The sequence below is a fragment of the Bos mutus genome, chromosome 20, assembly GCF_027580195.1.
Source record: "Bos mutus isolate GX-2022 chromosome 20, NWIPB_WYAK_1.1, whole genome shotgun sequence".
Lineage (NCBI taxonomy): Eukaryota > Metazoa > Chordata > Mammalia > Artiodactyla > Bovidae > Bos > Bos mutus.
The window spans coordinates 41,245,135-41,259,649 of NC_091636.1; the positions used below are offsets into that span (position 1 = coordinate 41,245,135).

At 48.9% G+C, this 14,515-nt stretch overlaps 1 protein-coding gene across 1 annotated transcript in view; it reads left to right on the forward strand.

Moving 5' to 3' along the window:
• MTMR12 (myotubularin related protein 12) overlaps positions 1 to 13,854 on the forward strand; it is a 77,381-nt gene extending 63,527 nt beyond the window's left edge. Inside the window, exons 13-16 of the mRNA XM_070357679.1 lie at positions 1,719 to 1,891; positions 4,229 to 4,396; positions 5,287 to 5,448; positions 8,611 to 13,854. Coding sequence (XP_070213780.1) covers positions 1,719 to 1,891; positions 4,229 to 4,396; positions 5,287 to 5,448; positions 8,611 to 9,180 — 1,073 coding nt within the window. The 3' untranslated portion in view covers positions 9,181 to 13,854. The remainder of the gene's footprint in view (positions 1 to 1,718; positions 1,892 to 4,228; positions 4,397 to 5,286; positions 5,449 to 8,610) is intronic.
• The last annotated feature ends 661 nt before the right edge of the window (positions 13,855 to 14,515 follow it).

Genomic DNA, 14,515 nt, shown 5'->3' on the forward strand with positions numbered 1-14,515 from the left:
GAAGTCGCTGTACATGTGGGCTGGACATACACACCCAGTGTGTATAAGCCTCGTGCAACAAAGATTGTTTCTGGGATTGGTTAGATCTGAGCTAAAATATTATCTGCCATTGTGAATATTTAAAGTTTCTTGTGGCCCCATGCTTTAAGCAGAGTGTCTCGTGCTTCCACACCCTCAAGCTTTTATCATTTTTCTGACACTCTCTGCGAGAGTGTCCGACTCCTGGGACTTAGCTTCTGTGAGCAGACCGGAAATGTGTCAGCCTGTGGCTTCTGTACCCTCTGACTTAAATTTTAACACGCGGACTGAGCACCTCCCACGTACAGAGCTTCTGCCTTCTGGAAGTTTACACCCTATTGAGTTTGAGAGAGAGCTGGCATAAGGGTGTTATTGAAAAAGATCTGGTTAACAGTGGCCAGAGTACTGAGTAACTGGTGAAAAGGAGGGATAAAGACTGGGGGGCTGAGGAGTACAAGTGCCCAGGCCAGACTGCACCAACCCCAGAGGTGTGCAGAGTGAAGTGAGAACGGTCAGCAGGTGAGGCTGAGCTGTGCCTCACTCCCCGATGGACGGCGGAGCTATGTCTTCTCTGAAATCTCACTCTCTAGCCACTCTTCTGGGACTAGAGGTGTACTGATAACATACTTAATACACAAGAAGAAAGATTCTCTTGAAAACTGAAACTTGTTTCAAAAGAAAGATGAATATAAAAATCTGTTTCTTCTGAACCCTGGGGTTCCCATGGTTTAGACTTATTTTCCTGGAGGAGAGATAGGAGCACAGTAAGCCTGGCCCTGGAATGCTTCCTGGCCCCGGGGTCACAGGAGAGGTTAACAGTGCAAACACCTCCCTACTTAGGATTCATTCTGAAGTTTCTCTAACCCTGTGACTACCAGAACCATTGTCCTCATGGACGTTTTAAAATAGCAACTTGAGTGCCGCTTCTTCTTGTAAAGTAGAAACTACGAGGATGTAGACCTTGACTTTAAGGACTGTGAAATTCTTAAGACAAATGCCCAGATGTAGATGTATGTTGTTATTTGCTACGAGTGGTAGATGGTGAACAAGGATGTGAGCGGAGTTTTCATCATGTGAGTTTTGTACCGTCGCCCAAGGGGTGGACACGTGGCTTATACTTACCAGGGAGAGTTTCACCTCTAGGCTAGGCAGGCCCCTCCGTGCTCTCAGATGGAAATGGCAAGAGCCATGGAGCTGACAATCAGAGCATTTTGGTGCAGTCCAGGGATGTTACCCTTTCTCCGAAGCAGAGGTAGCGGAGGAAAGGCGGCTGAGAAGCAGCTGAGCCGTGAAACAGTGAGCTCAGGGATGGCGATCCTGACGCCCCAGCTGGAAGGGTTTTAAACTTGGTCTGTGGAGGCCAGCAAGCTGCCATACCCGTGCCCTCATTGTGTGGCGCATCTGACCCCCCATGCTGACACTGGGTTTGCCGCGTTGCATCTATTCACCAGTAAGGAGTCCATCGTTAGTGCCAGTGTCCCTTGGAGCCGGTGCCAGCCAGGCTGGAAGCGTTTGTCTCTCAAGCTGAACATGTTACCTTTTGCCACCAATGGCCCAGCCTTTTTGGGAGTTAGAACTTGACTGTCGGGGTAGACGGTGTGGGGGCCCTGCTTTTGCCTGTGCCCCCCGCGGCTCTTCTAACACTTGGTCCCCTCTTTCCTCGCTGTGCTGTTGCCTGGCAACCCCACCCCCCACCACAGAGGACAACGCCTCCGACCTCTGCTGCCTCGTTTCTTCTCTGGCGCAAGTGATGATGGACCCCCACTGTCGAACCGTTTTCGGTTTCCAGAGCCTTGTCCAAAAGGAGTGGGTCATGGGTGGCCACTGCTTCCTGGACCGCTGCAACCACCTCCGTCAGAGCGACAAGGAGGAGGTGAGTGTCCTCGGCACAGACCTGCGCAGCCTCGGACACAAGGAGCTCCGTCTCTCCTTAATACCTGCACAGCGCACACCTTAAGAGCTTTTCAGGAAGGCGAGGACCAGTCACTGGTCAGTGAGTGTGAATGATTTAAACACTGGAAACCCTTCCCAGGGAAAAGGGATATTTATTAGGAAGTGTGTTCAGAACCTTCTCTTCTAAATTGTGTGTCCCAAGGGTGTATTATAGTTCACGGTGGAAGTGATGTTGACTTGTAAAACTTAAATAAAAATGAACTCGGTGGGACTCTCACAATTTCTGATAAGTTAGTCTTTGCAAAAAAATAAATAGGGTACAAGTTTCCCTGTATATACATAATAATGCATAATAACAAGAAAATACATAATAATACATACAAAATACATAATAACACATAATAATAAGAAAATACATAATAACACAAAGTAAATTTCCCTTGCAATAAACCCTTTCAAAATAAAGCCCAGGATTATGTGAATGCTATCCATTACGTGGGCCTTCGCCGTGATAGCTGCAGGCCTGAAGAGACAGCGAGACAGTCCAGTTAGTGAAAATGAGTCCCCCCACCCCCCAAACTGGGACGTACTTGTCTCGGTTACAGCTGTGCCAACTGCTTTGGCTGCATTATTAACGACCATGGAAGAAAAAATGAAAACATGTGAACTGTAATTAAATCACCTGCAGAGCTAACATATGCTAGCAGGGCGGCTGGTGGTTTTTCTTCCCCCAGATAATAGGCATGTCTGTCTGCGGTGCTGGGCAGCTTGACACAGCAGCTCTGGAAACAGAGCTGAGGCTTCTGCCCATACAGGCTTGGTGTGTCCTGCGAGACCAGGCCGCCCTTGCTGGGCCTGCAGATTTCTCTGAGGACTGGTCTATACTCATCTGTGTCCCATCAGGCTGATGATGAATATGTATCACCATCTTTCAGTCTTAGAAGGGACTTGCCTTCCTGAGAAACTAATTTGAAAGGTTGATGGCACTCAGCAGAGTTGGTACTGTGTTGGGAAGAGGGTATTTTTGCACGTCTTGTGTAGTCTGTGTATCTTGAGAGCAGGGGGACTGACGGGCACCGTGTGTCTAAAGGGGAAGGAGCCCCAGAGCAGATCCGCCCGCTCACCCAGGCTGGGAGGAATCACCTGTACTTTCTGAGCCCATTTCCCTGACTGTGCTGTGAGATTCAGATACTTTTCACTCTTATCTAATGCCACTGAACGTAAAATGAGGTGTGAGATAAGGTTGCCACGTAGACCTTTCTTCACATCTCAACATCGACACCTTGGACTTTTGACGGAAAACTGGATGGTCCAGTTTGTGATGTAATTGACGCAGCACTGGACTGAGTCAAGAGCTGAACTGCCAGCTCCTGCCTCTCAGGAGCTGCGTGTGAGACCTCAGCCTGGCTCAGGAATGGAGAGACCGTGACGCAGTCTGCCTTGTCCCCCTGACGGGGTCACTGGTGACTCGAGGAGGAGCACTGGGGAACGACAAGGTGCCCTCAGAAACTCTACTAAGAAAGAGCTTGCCTCTGAGGCTAATAAAAGAGGCCATCGATGAAAAAAAAATGCATTTGTGAAAAATGTTAGAAACTCATTTTTGCCGCTTCTGCTTCCTCTCCCATCTGCTTTATCTTCTGGGCCCTCATTGTCAGGGCGGTGTGCATAGTCGCTCAGTCTTTGTGACCCCATGGACTATAGCCCGCCAGGCTCCTCTGTCCATGGGGATTCTCCAGGCCAGAATACTGGAGTAGGTAGCCTTTCCCTTCTCCAGGAGATCTTCCCAACCCAGAGATCAAACCCAGGTCTCCCACATTGCAGGTGGATTCTTTATCATCTGAACCACCAGGGAAGCCCCATTGTCAGGGCGGAGAAGGGAGTATTCACAAAATTTGAAGAAACCGAGTAGTTTTTTTTTATTTTTTTGTGAGGAGAGTGGCATTCTTTGGTGGGGAGTAGTGTTTCACTTGTTGAGGTTCAGAGTTAACGTTCCCTGTCCTCAGGCTCAGTTGCAACTGCTCTTCTGCCAGTGTCGATGGGCAGGGAGATTTTCCTTCATCTCAGGAGTGTCTTTCACATAGGGAGCTACTGCTGAGTCCCGAGGTTAATCCACGGGTGTGTGGTTTTTCAGTCAAGCATGTTTATCCCTGGGGTTGGGATGCAGTTGGGAATGGCAGTTGCCTGGAATGTGCTTCCCGGAGCATGCAGTGCCCAGGAGAGGCTACTCCACAGCTGTCCAGGTGGCTGCACTATACCCGGGACCGCTGGCTTCGGACCCTTGGCACCCCTCCATCACGCGTGTCTTATCTTCACGTAGGCTCCCGTGTTCCTGCTCTTCTTGGACTGCGTGTGGCAGCTGGTGCACCAGCATCCCCCAGCGTTCGAGTTTACAGAGACGTACCTGACCGTTTTGTCAGACAGCCTGTACATACCTATTTTTAGCACCTTCTTCTTCAATTCGCCTCATCAAAAAGATATGAACGTGGTAAGAGTCGCTCTTAGGAACCTGTGTATTGAAGAAGCCGTGTCTAACAAGTAAGATGTAAGAGGAGCGATGATGAAAATGATATTTTCTTTATAACAGTGATTACACAGAGGGCCCTGTTCTGAGTACTCTCCAGGTATTGATATGTAATCCTCAAGTCCGAATTATTATTATCTCTGAGAGTGAGTCACTGAGGCTCACTGTGGGTCACAGGGTCAATATCCTGGCTGGGAGCCGGTGTGAGAGCTGGGGATTAAGCACATTAAAAGAGGTCTTTGTGAACAGCTCAGATGCATTCTCTTCCACTTGACGGATGCCGGGAGTGACTCAGAAGAGAGTGGAGGCAGAGGAGGGGAGCTCTGCTTTCGCTCTCTGCCTTAAACATCTTTATAGTCTCCCTTGAGGCCCTGCTTCCGGGGCTTTAACTCTGCTAGTCAGGGCTGCGACTAGCCCTCTGGGGGCCTGGGGTTTGCCGGAGCTGCCCTCCCGGTGGGTCTTACCGCATCCTACAGGGAGCGGGAAACAGAGCCCGGGCCTCCAGTCACACAGCCTTGCTGCCCCCCAGCCTCATGGCCTCAGGTGGTTCACTTTGTTTTCCCAGCCTCCATTTCCCCAAAGGTAAATTGAAAAAATAGGAGCGACCTTGAGGGTGTAGTGAGCGTGTGCAGCACAGTGGCCGGCACAAGTTCTGCTGGAAGTAACGTGTCCTGCCTCCTCCCCACCTAAAGCCATCAGGGAGCGACCACCGACGACCACAGCCTTCACGTGCGGTGCCGCGGAGGCCGGGTCTCAGGGCAGGCCGGGTGCGCCGTCCTGGAGCCTGTTTCTCCGCACTGTCTGCTTTCCTCAGCCCTCCCTGCAAACACTGTGACCTGTGCTTGTTTTGGCAGGGCAAGGAGAGCCAGGACTCACAAAGCAGGCCTTTGAATCTGCTCACCGTGTGGGATTGGTCCGTGCAGTTTGAACCCAAAGCCCAGACGTTGCTCACAAACCCTCTTTACGTGGAGAAGCCAAAACTGGAGAAAGTTCAGCGGAAAGGAACGCATTTCAAAGTAAGATTTGTGCGTGTCTAACCCCCTTGTCTATGCAGAGATCTCCTTATGTGGAAGGATTACATTTAACCTGTGGATTCTGGGCACAGTCACAGAGTCGAGACTGTGATGGGCAGGTTGTCAGGGCCCCTGAGAATCCTTGCCTTCGGCAGATGCACGTTTGTCCCGAGTGTCCCTGGGGATGCTGTGGGGAATCGAGGATCTCAGCCCTGCCCAAGTGTGATTGATAGAGCAGAGGGAATGCTGATCACAGTGAGGGTTTTCTGTCATCTGTACCAGTTCACGTCTTCACTAGCAAGGCCTCTCTTCATGCTAAAAATGGTGTTTGTGACTGATATCTTCTGTCAGGGGTCACAGAGCTCTGGCACAACCATCACCCCCCGCCATTCTGTTGGAGCTGGAAGACAGCCATGGGCACCATGTGAGCAGACGGGCCTGGCTGTATTCCAGTATTTACAGAGGCTGGCATGGGCCAGGTTGGGCCCGTGGGCTGTTATTTGCAGACCTGGGCTTAAATGACAAACATCAAATTATTTGGGTTTCCCTTTAGATATTTGTTCCTGATTTTACCAGTTATTAAAACTCCGACATTCCCTAGACGATGTATGATGTACATGGCATTTCTTGTTCTGTCTCCTGACTTGGGAGCCCCCCACAAAGAGGAGAGCAGGGTGGTCAGTGATGGTCCCTCACAAGTCAGAGCATGTCACTGCCTTTTCCACCACCATCTTTCTGGTTCAGAAGTCCTGCGGGGCTCCTAGGGGCCTGGCCAGTTCTGGTGTGGGAGATGGCTCCATTCTAAAGGGGCTTGGGGACCCATGAGTCAATGCCAGCACTCACAGAAGGTGGCTCTGCTGGCTGCCGCTTCACCCCTTCAAGGGTCCTCAGGCCCAGGCTGGGTGTTAGCACTCCTGGTTAAGCCTCTGTCCTGTCTGCTGGGCCAGAACCGCCCTGCACTCCTGCACAGCCAGGCCAGAGGTCAGTTTTGTCAGTGTGCTCTGCCCCCTGGTGGCTGCACACACGCCTCCCGCCAGGTCAAGATGGCCCAGCTGCCCCCACCAGAGGGGCGAGGGCGCTCAGAGCCCTGAGGGAGGACATGGAAGCTCTACCTGTAAGTCCATTTCTCTGCCCAGGCCCTGTTTTTCTGAGCGTCCCTTTTCGTAGATGGGAGTGAAGAATCTAAGGGCCCAGGTTGCAGGAGCTGGCCCATGGGAGAGGCTTGAGCTACAGGTCAGGGCATCTGAGGTTGTATTAGCTCATGCAGGGCCAGCGGTGGGCCAGCGAGAACCTTTGAGGCCGTTGGGTGAGGAGTCCTGGTGTCAGGCTTGGGGCCTCTTATTGGGGGACAGGCAGCCCTGGAGACGTTCTGTTGAGACCAAAGAGCCGTGGCCAACCACGGCTGCCCTGGGAATGCCCAGTGCGCTGCCCCGGGAATTCCCCCTCGAGACCGTGAGGTCCGCTCAGGTGTGGGGTCCCAGCCTCAGCCCCAGGCCTTGACCAGGCTACAGGGACACAGTGCTGCCCCCACCTGGCCTGTCCCGAGCGCTCCACTCGCTTTGGGCTTGAGAGAAGGGCTTCCAAGACGGGGAGGGCTCTGTTACGAGTCCAGGCTCCCTCCGGAGCCGGACTGTGTGAGACCACACCTGGCACTTGGTACCGGGGTCTTTGCTCTTGACTTAACCACCGTGCCTTAGTTTTCTCGTGTGTAACGTGGGGCAGTAATGCCGACTGAGGACCAGGTGAGTGGTTGCATGTTCAGCACTGAGCATGGAGCCCGGCATGCAGTGAAGATCCCGCCTGCTTCCCTCATCCCTGACTCACCTGGGTCACTGGGCAGAAGAGGCCGGCCCCCAACTCTCCTGCCCTCAGACGGAAAGTCAACAATCCTGGTCGTCTCTGACTTGGGGTGTTGTGAATGGTTTTGCTTTCTACGGTATGTTTTTATTGTTTGTTCTACACTCCGTAATAAATACGAACCACTGGTAGGAACATGTTACAGAGTTAGGAGCCTAGTCTCAAAATAAAACTGTCTCTTCTTATTTCACATGACAACTCAGGAGCAAAAGAGATGGGGAGAAGCAGCTCCTCCTCAGGTTTTTACCTTTATCTTCGGGCACCAAGGATCTGTTGCAACCGTCCTGGCCATCCCTACAACCCTCTCCCAGTGCATCCCAAAATACAGCGCCGAGCTTTGGCTTCAGGTCGAATTCCTGAGGAGGACAAGCGTGTAGACGCTCCAGCATCTTCCACCCTGTGCAGCTCGTTGACAAGAACACCCGGCACATTTAGACAGTCCTCAAGTTCCTTTTGCTCCCATCTGTCTCTTTGTCCAAAAGAACCTTTCTGACTTAGGCTTGACCTCCCACTGGATGCCTGACCTCCCACAAGTTAAGCCTGTAAGTTATTTCACTGGAGCGACAGGCTCTTCAGGTCGTTGGCACTGTTTCTTCACAGGTGTTGAGAGTATTGTGGAAGCGAGCCCGCTAAGTTTTTCAAAGAAGAAACATTCTGCTCCCTTCACAGACGAATAGGCCTTGTCTCCAAACTCCCCTGACTCATCATCTGCCTCTCTTTTTATTCCCTCATTTACCGGCTGTGCTGGGTCTTTGTAGCTCCACTCTGGCTTTTCTCTAGTCGCGGTGAGTCGGGACTGATCTTGGTTGCAGTGCACAGGCTTCTCTTTGCAATGGCTTCTCTAGTCGCAGAGCTCTAGAGCCTGGGCTCAGTAGAGCCTGGTGCATGGTTTTACTTGCCTCTTGGCACGTAGAATCCTTCTGGACCAGGGATCGAACCCATGTACCCTGCATTGGCTGGCGAGCTCCTAACCCCTGGACTACCAGAGAGGTCCTCATCCGCCTGTCTTAACTTCAGCTTGTTCTTCACGAGTGCTTGATACCCTGCGCCTGGTCTCACCCGTTTGTTTAGCAACCCAGCGTGCATCTGATATGCTCATCGTGGAATAAACAGCGTCCCCCACCCACCCGCTGCCGCTTTCTCTCTGTGTGTGATGGCATTGTAATGAATTTGCGTTCACAGGGCAGTTCTCATGACTCTTCTTAAAGTAGGATTCTGCTTTTTTTTTTGTTTTTTTGGATGGAAACAACTGTCACTGTGCTCTTGGGCTAACCAGAGACTTTTTTTTATTTGTGTTCTCTCTCAAAGCATCAAAGACAACTTTCTCTGCCTCTCACCCAATCGAAATCATCTCCCAAAAGAGGATTTTTCAGGGAAGAAACGGATCACTTAATTAAAAACCTGCTGGGCAAGAGAATCAGCAAACTGATCAACTCCTCGGAGGAGCTGCAGGACGGCTTCCGAGAGTTCTATGACGGCTGGCACAGCAGGCCCCCCAGCTACCAGGGGCTGCTGCTGCCTCACCTCGAGGGCCCGGAGATCAAAGTCTGGGCCCAGCGCTACCTGCGCTGGATTCCGGAGGCCCAGATCCTGGGTGGTGGCGGAGTGGCCACCATGAGCAAACTCTTGGAGATGATGGAGGAGGTCCAGCGCCTACAGGAGAAAATCGAGGCGAGACACCACAGCCAGGAGGCCCTCCAGGCAGAGGCTGCCTCGCCACCGAGGACCTCGGGCCGCCTGTCCTCCTTGTTCCCTTTCGCGCTCCTGCAGCGACATTCCTCCAAGCCCGTCCTGCCCACCAGCGGGTGGAAAGCCCTGGGAGATGAAGATGACTTGGCCAAGCGAGAAGACGAGTTTGTGGATCTAGGGGACGTGTGACTGGCCTGCTCGGTGGCAGTGAGAGAGGACCCTCGCAGGCTGGGACAGGAGCTTGGGCACGTCTACTTTCCATGTTGGCATGTCATGCTGAAGCCGACTGCCAGGGAAAGCCTGGGTCTTCTGGAAAAGAGCTGGTTCTCATTTTCCCCCCCAGTTCTGAAAGACTATGCAGTTGAAACCCGTATCTCGAGTATTATTGAAAGGAGTTAGTACGTGACCTGTAATACAGCTGTGGCCAGTGTCCTCTGTGTTAGCATCACTCAGACCCCACGGTAGCTACTTTACTACTCAGAAAGGGCTTTGGTAAGCTGTGCTTGGACGCCGTATGGTCCTCACATCTTTCCTGTGCCAATGTGCTTTATCCAGTCGTCAGGAGTAGCGTCTCTTTAGCCCATCCCAGTTCAGAGCAAGTTCAGCTTTACATGATGTGTGTGTGTGTGTGTGTGTGTGTGTGTGTGTGTGTGTGTGTGGTGTATGTGTGTGTTGGATTAACAGATTCAGATAGCGGTGTTAAGATGTGTGGCCTTCATTTCCAAACCGTAGCAGTTTTCCTGTGTCCTCTTGCCATGCGTGTCACCATCCTAATGTTTCCGACCATCCTCAGACTGTGTCACTTTATGTCGGGGCAGGGGGCTGGCTCGCGGCCGACAGCTCCAGGCTCCCCGCCGCTCGCCACCGGCTGTGCACCGCTTTCCACTGTCCCTTTGCAGTCCCTGCCTTGGTGTACCTCGTCCTGGGATCTTGCTGCTAAGCCTGTGGGTCAAACTGGGGGAATCTCTTAGGTTTGCCCTGAGGAGCCTCCATTCTCCCGGAGGCACGCAGTGTTTGAAAGAGGCTGCTTCACCTTTTTCCAACAGCACGCCGAGGCTTCGGAGCATCTGTGACCGCAGTCCTCAGGCGTTTCCCCAGTTTTGCTACCTTGCAGACCAGGGAAGAAGGTCACTGTCGAACGCGGCTATCATAGGGAAGCGGTTAAGCATAAGTCTCAGAAGTGATGGTGACCACATAGTACCTCAGCGATTTAAAAAGCCATAGAAGAAACTTGACTATGCCTGGTAACCTTCCTGGATCTGCTGTTTAAATGATCTATAGTTTTTAAGTACCGGAAAAGCACACTTAGTAAGGACCTGTGTTTTCATTTTCTGTGGAAACCTGTTCAGTTCCACAGAAGGAAGTGGGAAAAATGATCGATCTCACGTCAGAATGTTCCCTATCAGAAGTTTGCCTTTTATATCTGTTTGCTCTCCAGTATGGATTCCAATTTGAACATTACCTGTTTAGAAAAGCTTTCAGTTGCTGAAGGGCAATAAGAAAATTTGAAACTGTTGACAAAGAGGAGTTTCTCGGTTTGCACTGAATCGTCTTTTGTACACCACAGGAAATTGCTTTCCAGTCCTCCCCACGCCGAGTTGATGCTCAAGCCTTGTTGGTCTGTTAAGACGATGGAGATTGAGGGGAGGGCAGGGTTTATGCATCTGGGGCCAAACACATGCCCAGTCTTGGTTGCCTTAAGAGTCTCACTAGTAAGGTCAGTGTAGGCTTGCAGTGGGGACTTTAAAATGACCCTAATTCATTGGCTATGTTCTGTGGGCCTTCTTAAATTAGCACTCACCTCCTTTCTCTGCCCCACTGCCTCCCAGATACACTATGGAGTTAACTAGTTTTGTGATCATATTATAATGGGAATATTTCTACAGTAGCCTCTTCAGTCTTAAGATCTTAGTAATTTTCATTCCAAAAATGCCCAGTGTGATGCTTTACATCCATAAAGTATGGTTTAAAGGCACAAGGTCATGGCCCCTCTCATAGCAGTTGAATGTGCATTGAAATATTTTTCTATGATTTTTTAAAAATAAAATTACAATAGAAAAATAAGCTGTTTTAACATGTAAGGTCATGACAGTTTATGTATTTATATCTGAAATGAGATTTCTATAAACTTGTATTTGTGTACAGAATTCTCAGTGGATTTATATATTGTGACATTTTTATTCAAGATTGAGATATGGATTATGGTTAACAGTAAAAGCTAAAATGAGATCATTTACTTTGTCTAAAATGCTGCACTGTGCACGTTTGGAAATGTATATTAATTTCCTGTATATAATATCTTGAGTTTGTTTATACCTCCAAGTTTTTACACTGAAGATAAATTAGCTTTAATTACATTAGAAACTTTTTTTTTTAAAGGGAATAAGCTGTTGGGCTAAATCTGTATAAATGTGCTTTTTATTTTCTGGATGTACAATGAAAGTTTATACTTGTATTTCACTGCATCGTATCTGATTGCAGAAATTAAAGCACAATTTACAATACTGTATTTGGTGTGGTTGGTATAACATGGAATAATTATTTTCATTTAGTCATTGTATGTGTTGCAGGGGGAGGTGGTTGATTGGTTAGTGGGTGGATGGAAAACCAATAACCAAATAGAGATTTAAAATTTCAGGAGGTGATAAAATACTATAACAAAAAATAAAACAGGGTAGGACCCTATAGAGTAAGGAGGTGGTGCTAGTGGTAAAGAATCTGCCTGCCAGTGCAGGAAACATGAGACTCAGGTTGGAAGATCCATCCCCTGGAGGAGGGCATGGCAACCCACTCCAGTGTTCTTGCCTGGAAAATCCCCATAGATGGAGAAGCCTGGTGGGCTACGGTCCATAGGGTCACACAGAGTTGAACACAATTGAGGTGACTTAGCATGCATGCATGCCTACAGGATAAGTAAAGGGAGAGAGTTTTTTAATCCCTGAAATGAAATATCACTGCCTCTCTGCTTTTGTGGGGATATATAAAATGAGAATAACTGTTGATGGAAGGGCTTTGATGAAAGAGAAAAGGCTTCATTTCCTGCCTCAGAGAGTAAGCAGGCTGGCTTGGGTGGTACGGTGTGTACAAGGAGGACTTTTTCCTCATTCATTTGTTTAGCGTTCGTCTTCGAGAATGAGACCTATCGCTGTTGGTTGAGAAGCTCTGTTCTCTGCCTGCTCCTGCCCGTGGCCCTCTCCCCCGGCTCTGCTCACCGCTCTGTTGCTGTGGGCCAGGCCTGGCACAGGGCCGGTTCTGAGCCATCCCTGGAACTCCGTATGCTCCCACTGCTGCCACATTGCCCTCACGTGCGTCAGTACCTGATATTTGTATTAAACTCCCGTTAAGTTCTGGCCCCTACAAGTTAGCAGTGCATGCAAGCTAAGTCACTTTGGTTGTGTCCGACTGTGACCCTATGGACTGTAGCCTGCCAGGCTCCACTGTTCGTGGGATTCTCCAGGCAAGAATACTGGAGTGGGTTGCCCTTTACTTGTCCAGGGCATCTTCCCAACCCAGAGATCCAACCCACATCTCTTACGTCTCCTGTATTGGCAGCAGGTTCTTTACCGCTAGTGCCACCTGGGAAGCCCTGAGGTTAGCCGACTCCAGTCCTGTTTTCCACATTTGTTAACTGGCTCTTGGACTTGGGAGAACACCCTCTCTCCAGGTTTTGCTTGTTCCTGGATTTCTAGGTGCGGGCCAAGGGGGGACTGAGGGAAAGCAGGGCGGGGAGAGGAAGAGTGAGCATTTCATTTCCCATCCAGTGTGAAACAGGACAGTGGGGAGAGGTGGCTCCTGCTGAGAACAGACTGCCTGCCTTCTGTGTCACCTCCTGTCCTGGAAGGTGAGTGGACGGGCAGAGGGAACCTGGACTCTCGCTTGTTTTCTGAGCCCCTCCCCTCCCGTGGTTGTGCTCACTGTTTCTTCAACAGGAGGAGAGTCTGCTCAGCTGTGCTTGTGCCCTGCTGGGCCCTAGGGCATTTGTGAAGCCCACCCCAGGGCAGGACCACTGCAAGGCCAGGGGACAGGGCCTTCAGTGACAGGTCCTTCCACATCGACCCTTCTAGCAACCATCCCCAAACACACTTGCTCTTAAAAATATTAGATGGAGGTGGAAAAGAGAAGGCCCTGTTTGTGCCTTGGGTTCCAGTGTAACCAGGTATTGTGCAAGGGCTTATATGGGAATGTACTAACAATCAGGCTGGCCATGGGTAATAACAAATAACTGGTTAAGGGTCATTTATATATTGAACAGGAAAGTTATTTGTTAGAATGATGGTTCTGTATCTCTAAAAACAGACAAGTTGGTCTATTTTGTGGTTCAGGCCCAGGTTCTTTTAAATTCTTTGGTGTTTAATCCTCCCATGACACCGTCCACCTTTAGCAGTTTAAGGATATGAAGGTATGTAATCATATGGAAATATACACAGTCCTAACCAGTGGACAGCCAGAGAAGTATGTGGCTTTTTAAAAAAATCCAGTTTTGCTGGTCAGTCCAGTTTTTGTTAACTTTTTTTTTTTTTAAACATTAAGTTTGGATCTTTAATCCATTTTGAGTTTATTTTTGTGTATGGTGTTAGAAAGTGGTCCAGTTTCATTCTTTTACAAGTGGTTGACCAGATTTCCCAGCACCACTTGTTAAAGAGATTGTCTTTAATCCATTGTATATTCTTGCCTCCTTTGTCGAAGATAAGGTGTCCATATGTGCATGGATTTATCTCTGGGCTTTCTATTTTATTCCATTGATCAATATTTCTGTCTTTGTGCCAGTACCATACTGTCTTGATAACTGTGGCTTTGTAGTAGAGCCTGAAGTCAGGTAGGTTGATTCCTCCAGTTCCATTCTTCTTTCTCAAGATCGCTTTGGCTATTCGAGGTTTTTTGTATTTCCATACAAATTGTGAAATTATTTGTTCTAGCTCTGTGAAGAATACTGTTGGTAGCTTGATAGGGATTGCATTGAATCTATAAATTGCTTTGGGTAGTATACTCATTTTCACTATATTGATTCTTCCAATCCATGAACATGGTATATTTCTCCATCTATTAGTGTCCTCTTTGATTTCTTTCACCAGTGTTTTATAGTTTTCTATATATAGGTCTTTAGTTTCTTTAGGTAGATATATTCCTAAGTATTTTATTCTTTCCGTTGCAATGGTGAATGGAATTGTTTCCTTAATTTCTCTTTCTGTTTTCTCATTATTAGTGTATAGGAATGCAAGGGATTTCTGTGTGTTGATTTTATATCCTGCAACTTTACTATAATCATTGATTATTTCTAGTAATTTTCTGGTGGAGTCTTTAGGGTTTTCTATGTAGAGGATCATGTCATCTGCAAATAGTGAGAGTTTTACTTCTTCTTTTCCAATTTGATTCCTTTTATTTCTTTTTCTGCTCTGATTGCTGTGGCCAAAACTTCCAAAACTATGTTGAATAGTAATGGTGAAAGTGGGCACCCTTGTCTTGTTCCTGACTTTAGAGGAAATGCTTTCAATTTTTCACCATTGAGGATAATGTTTGCAGTGGG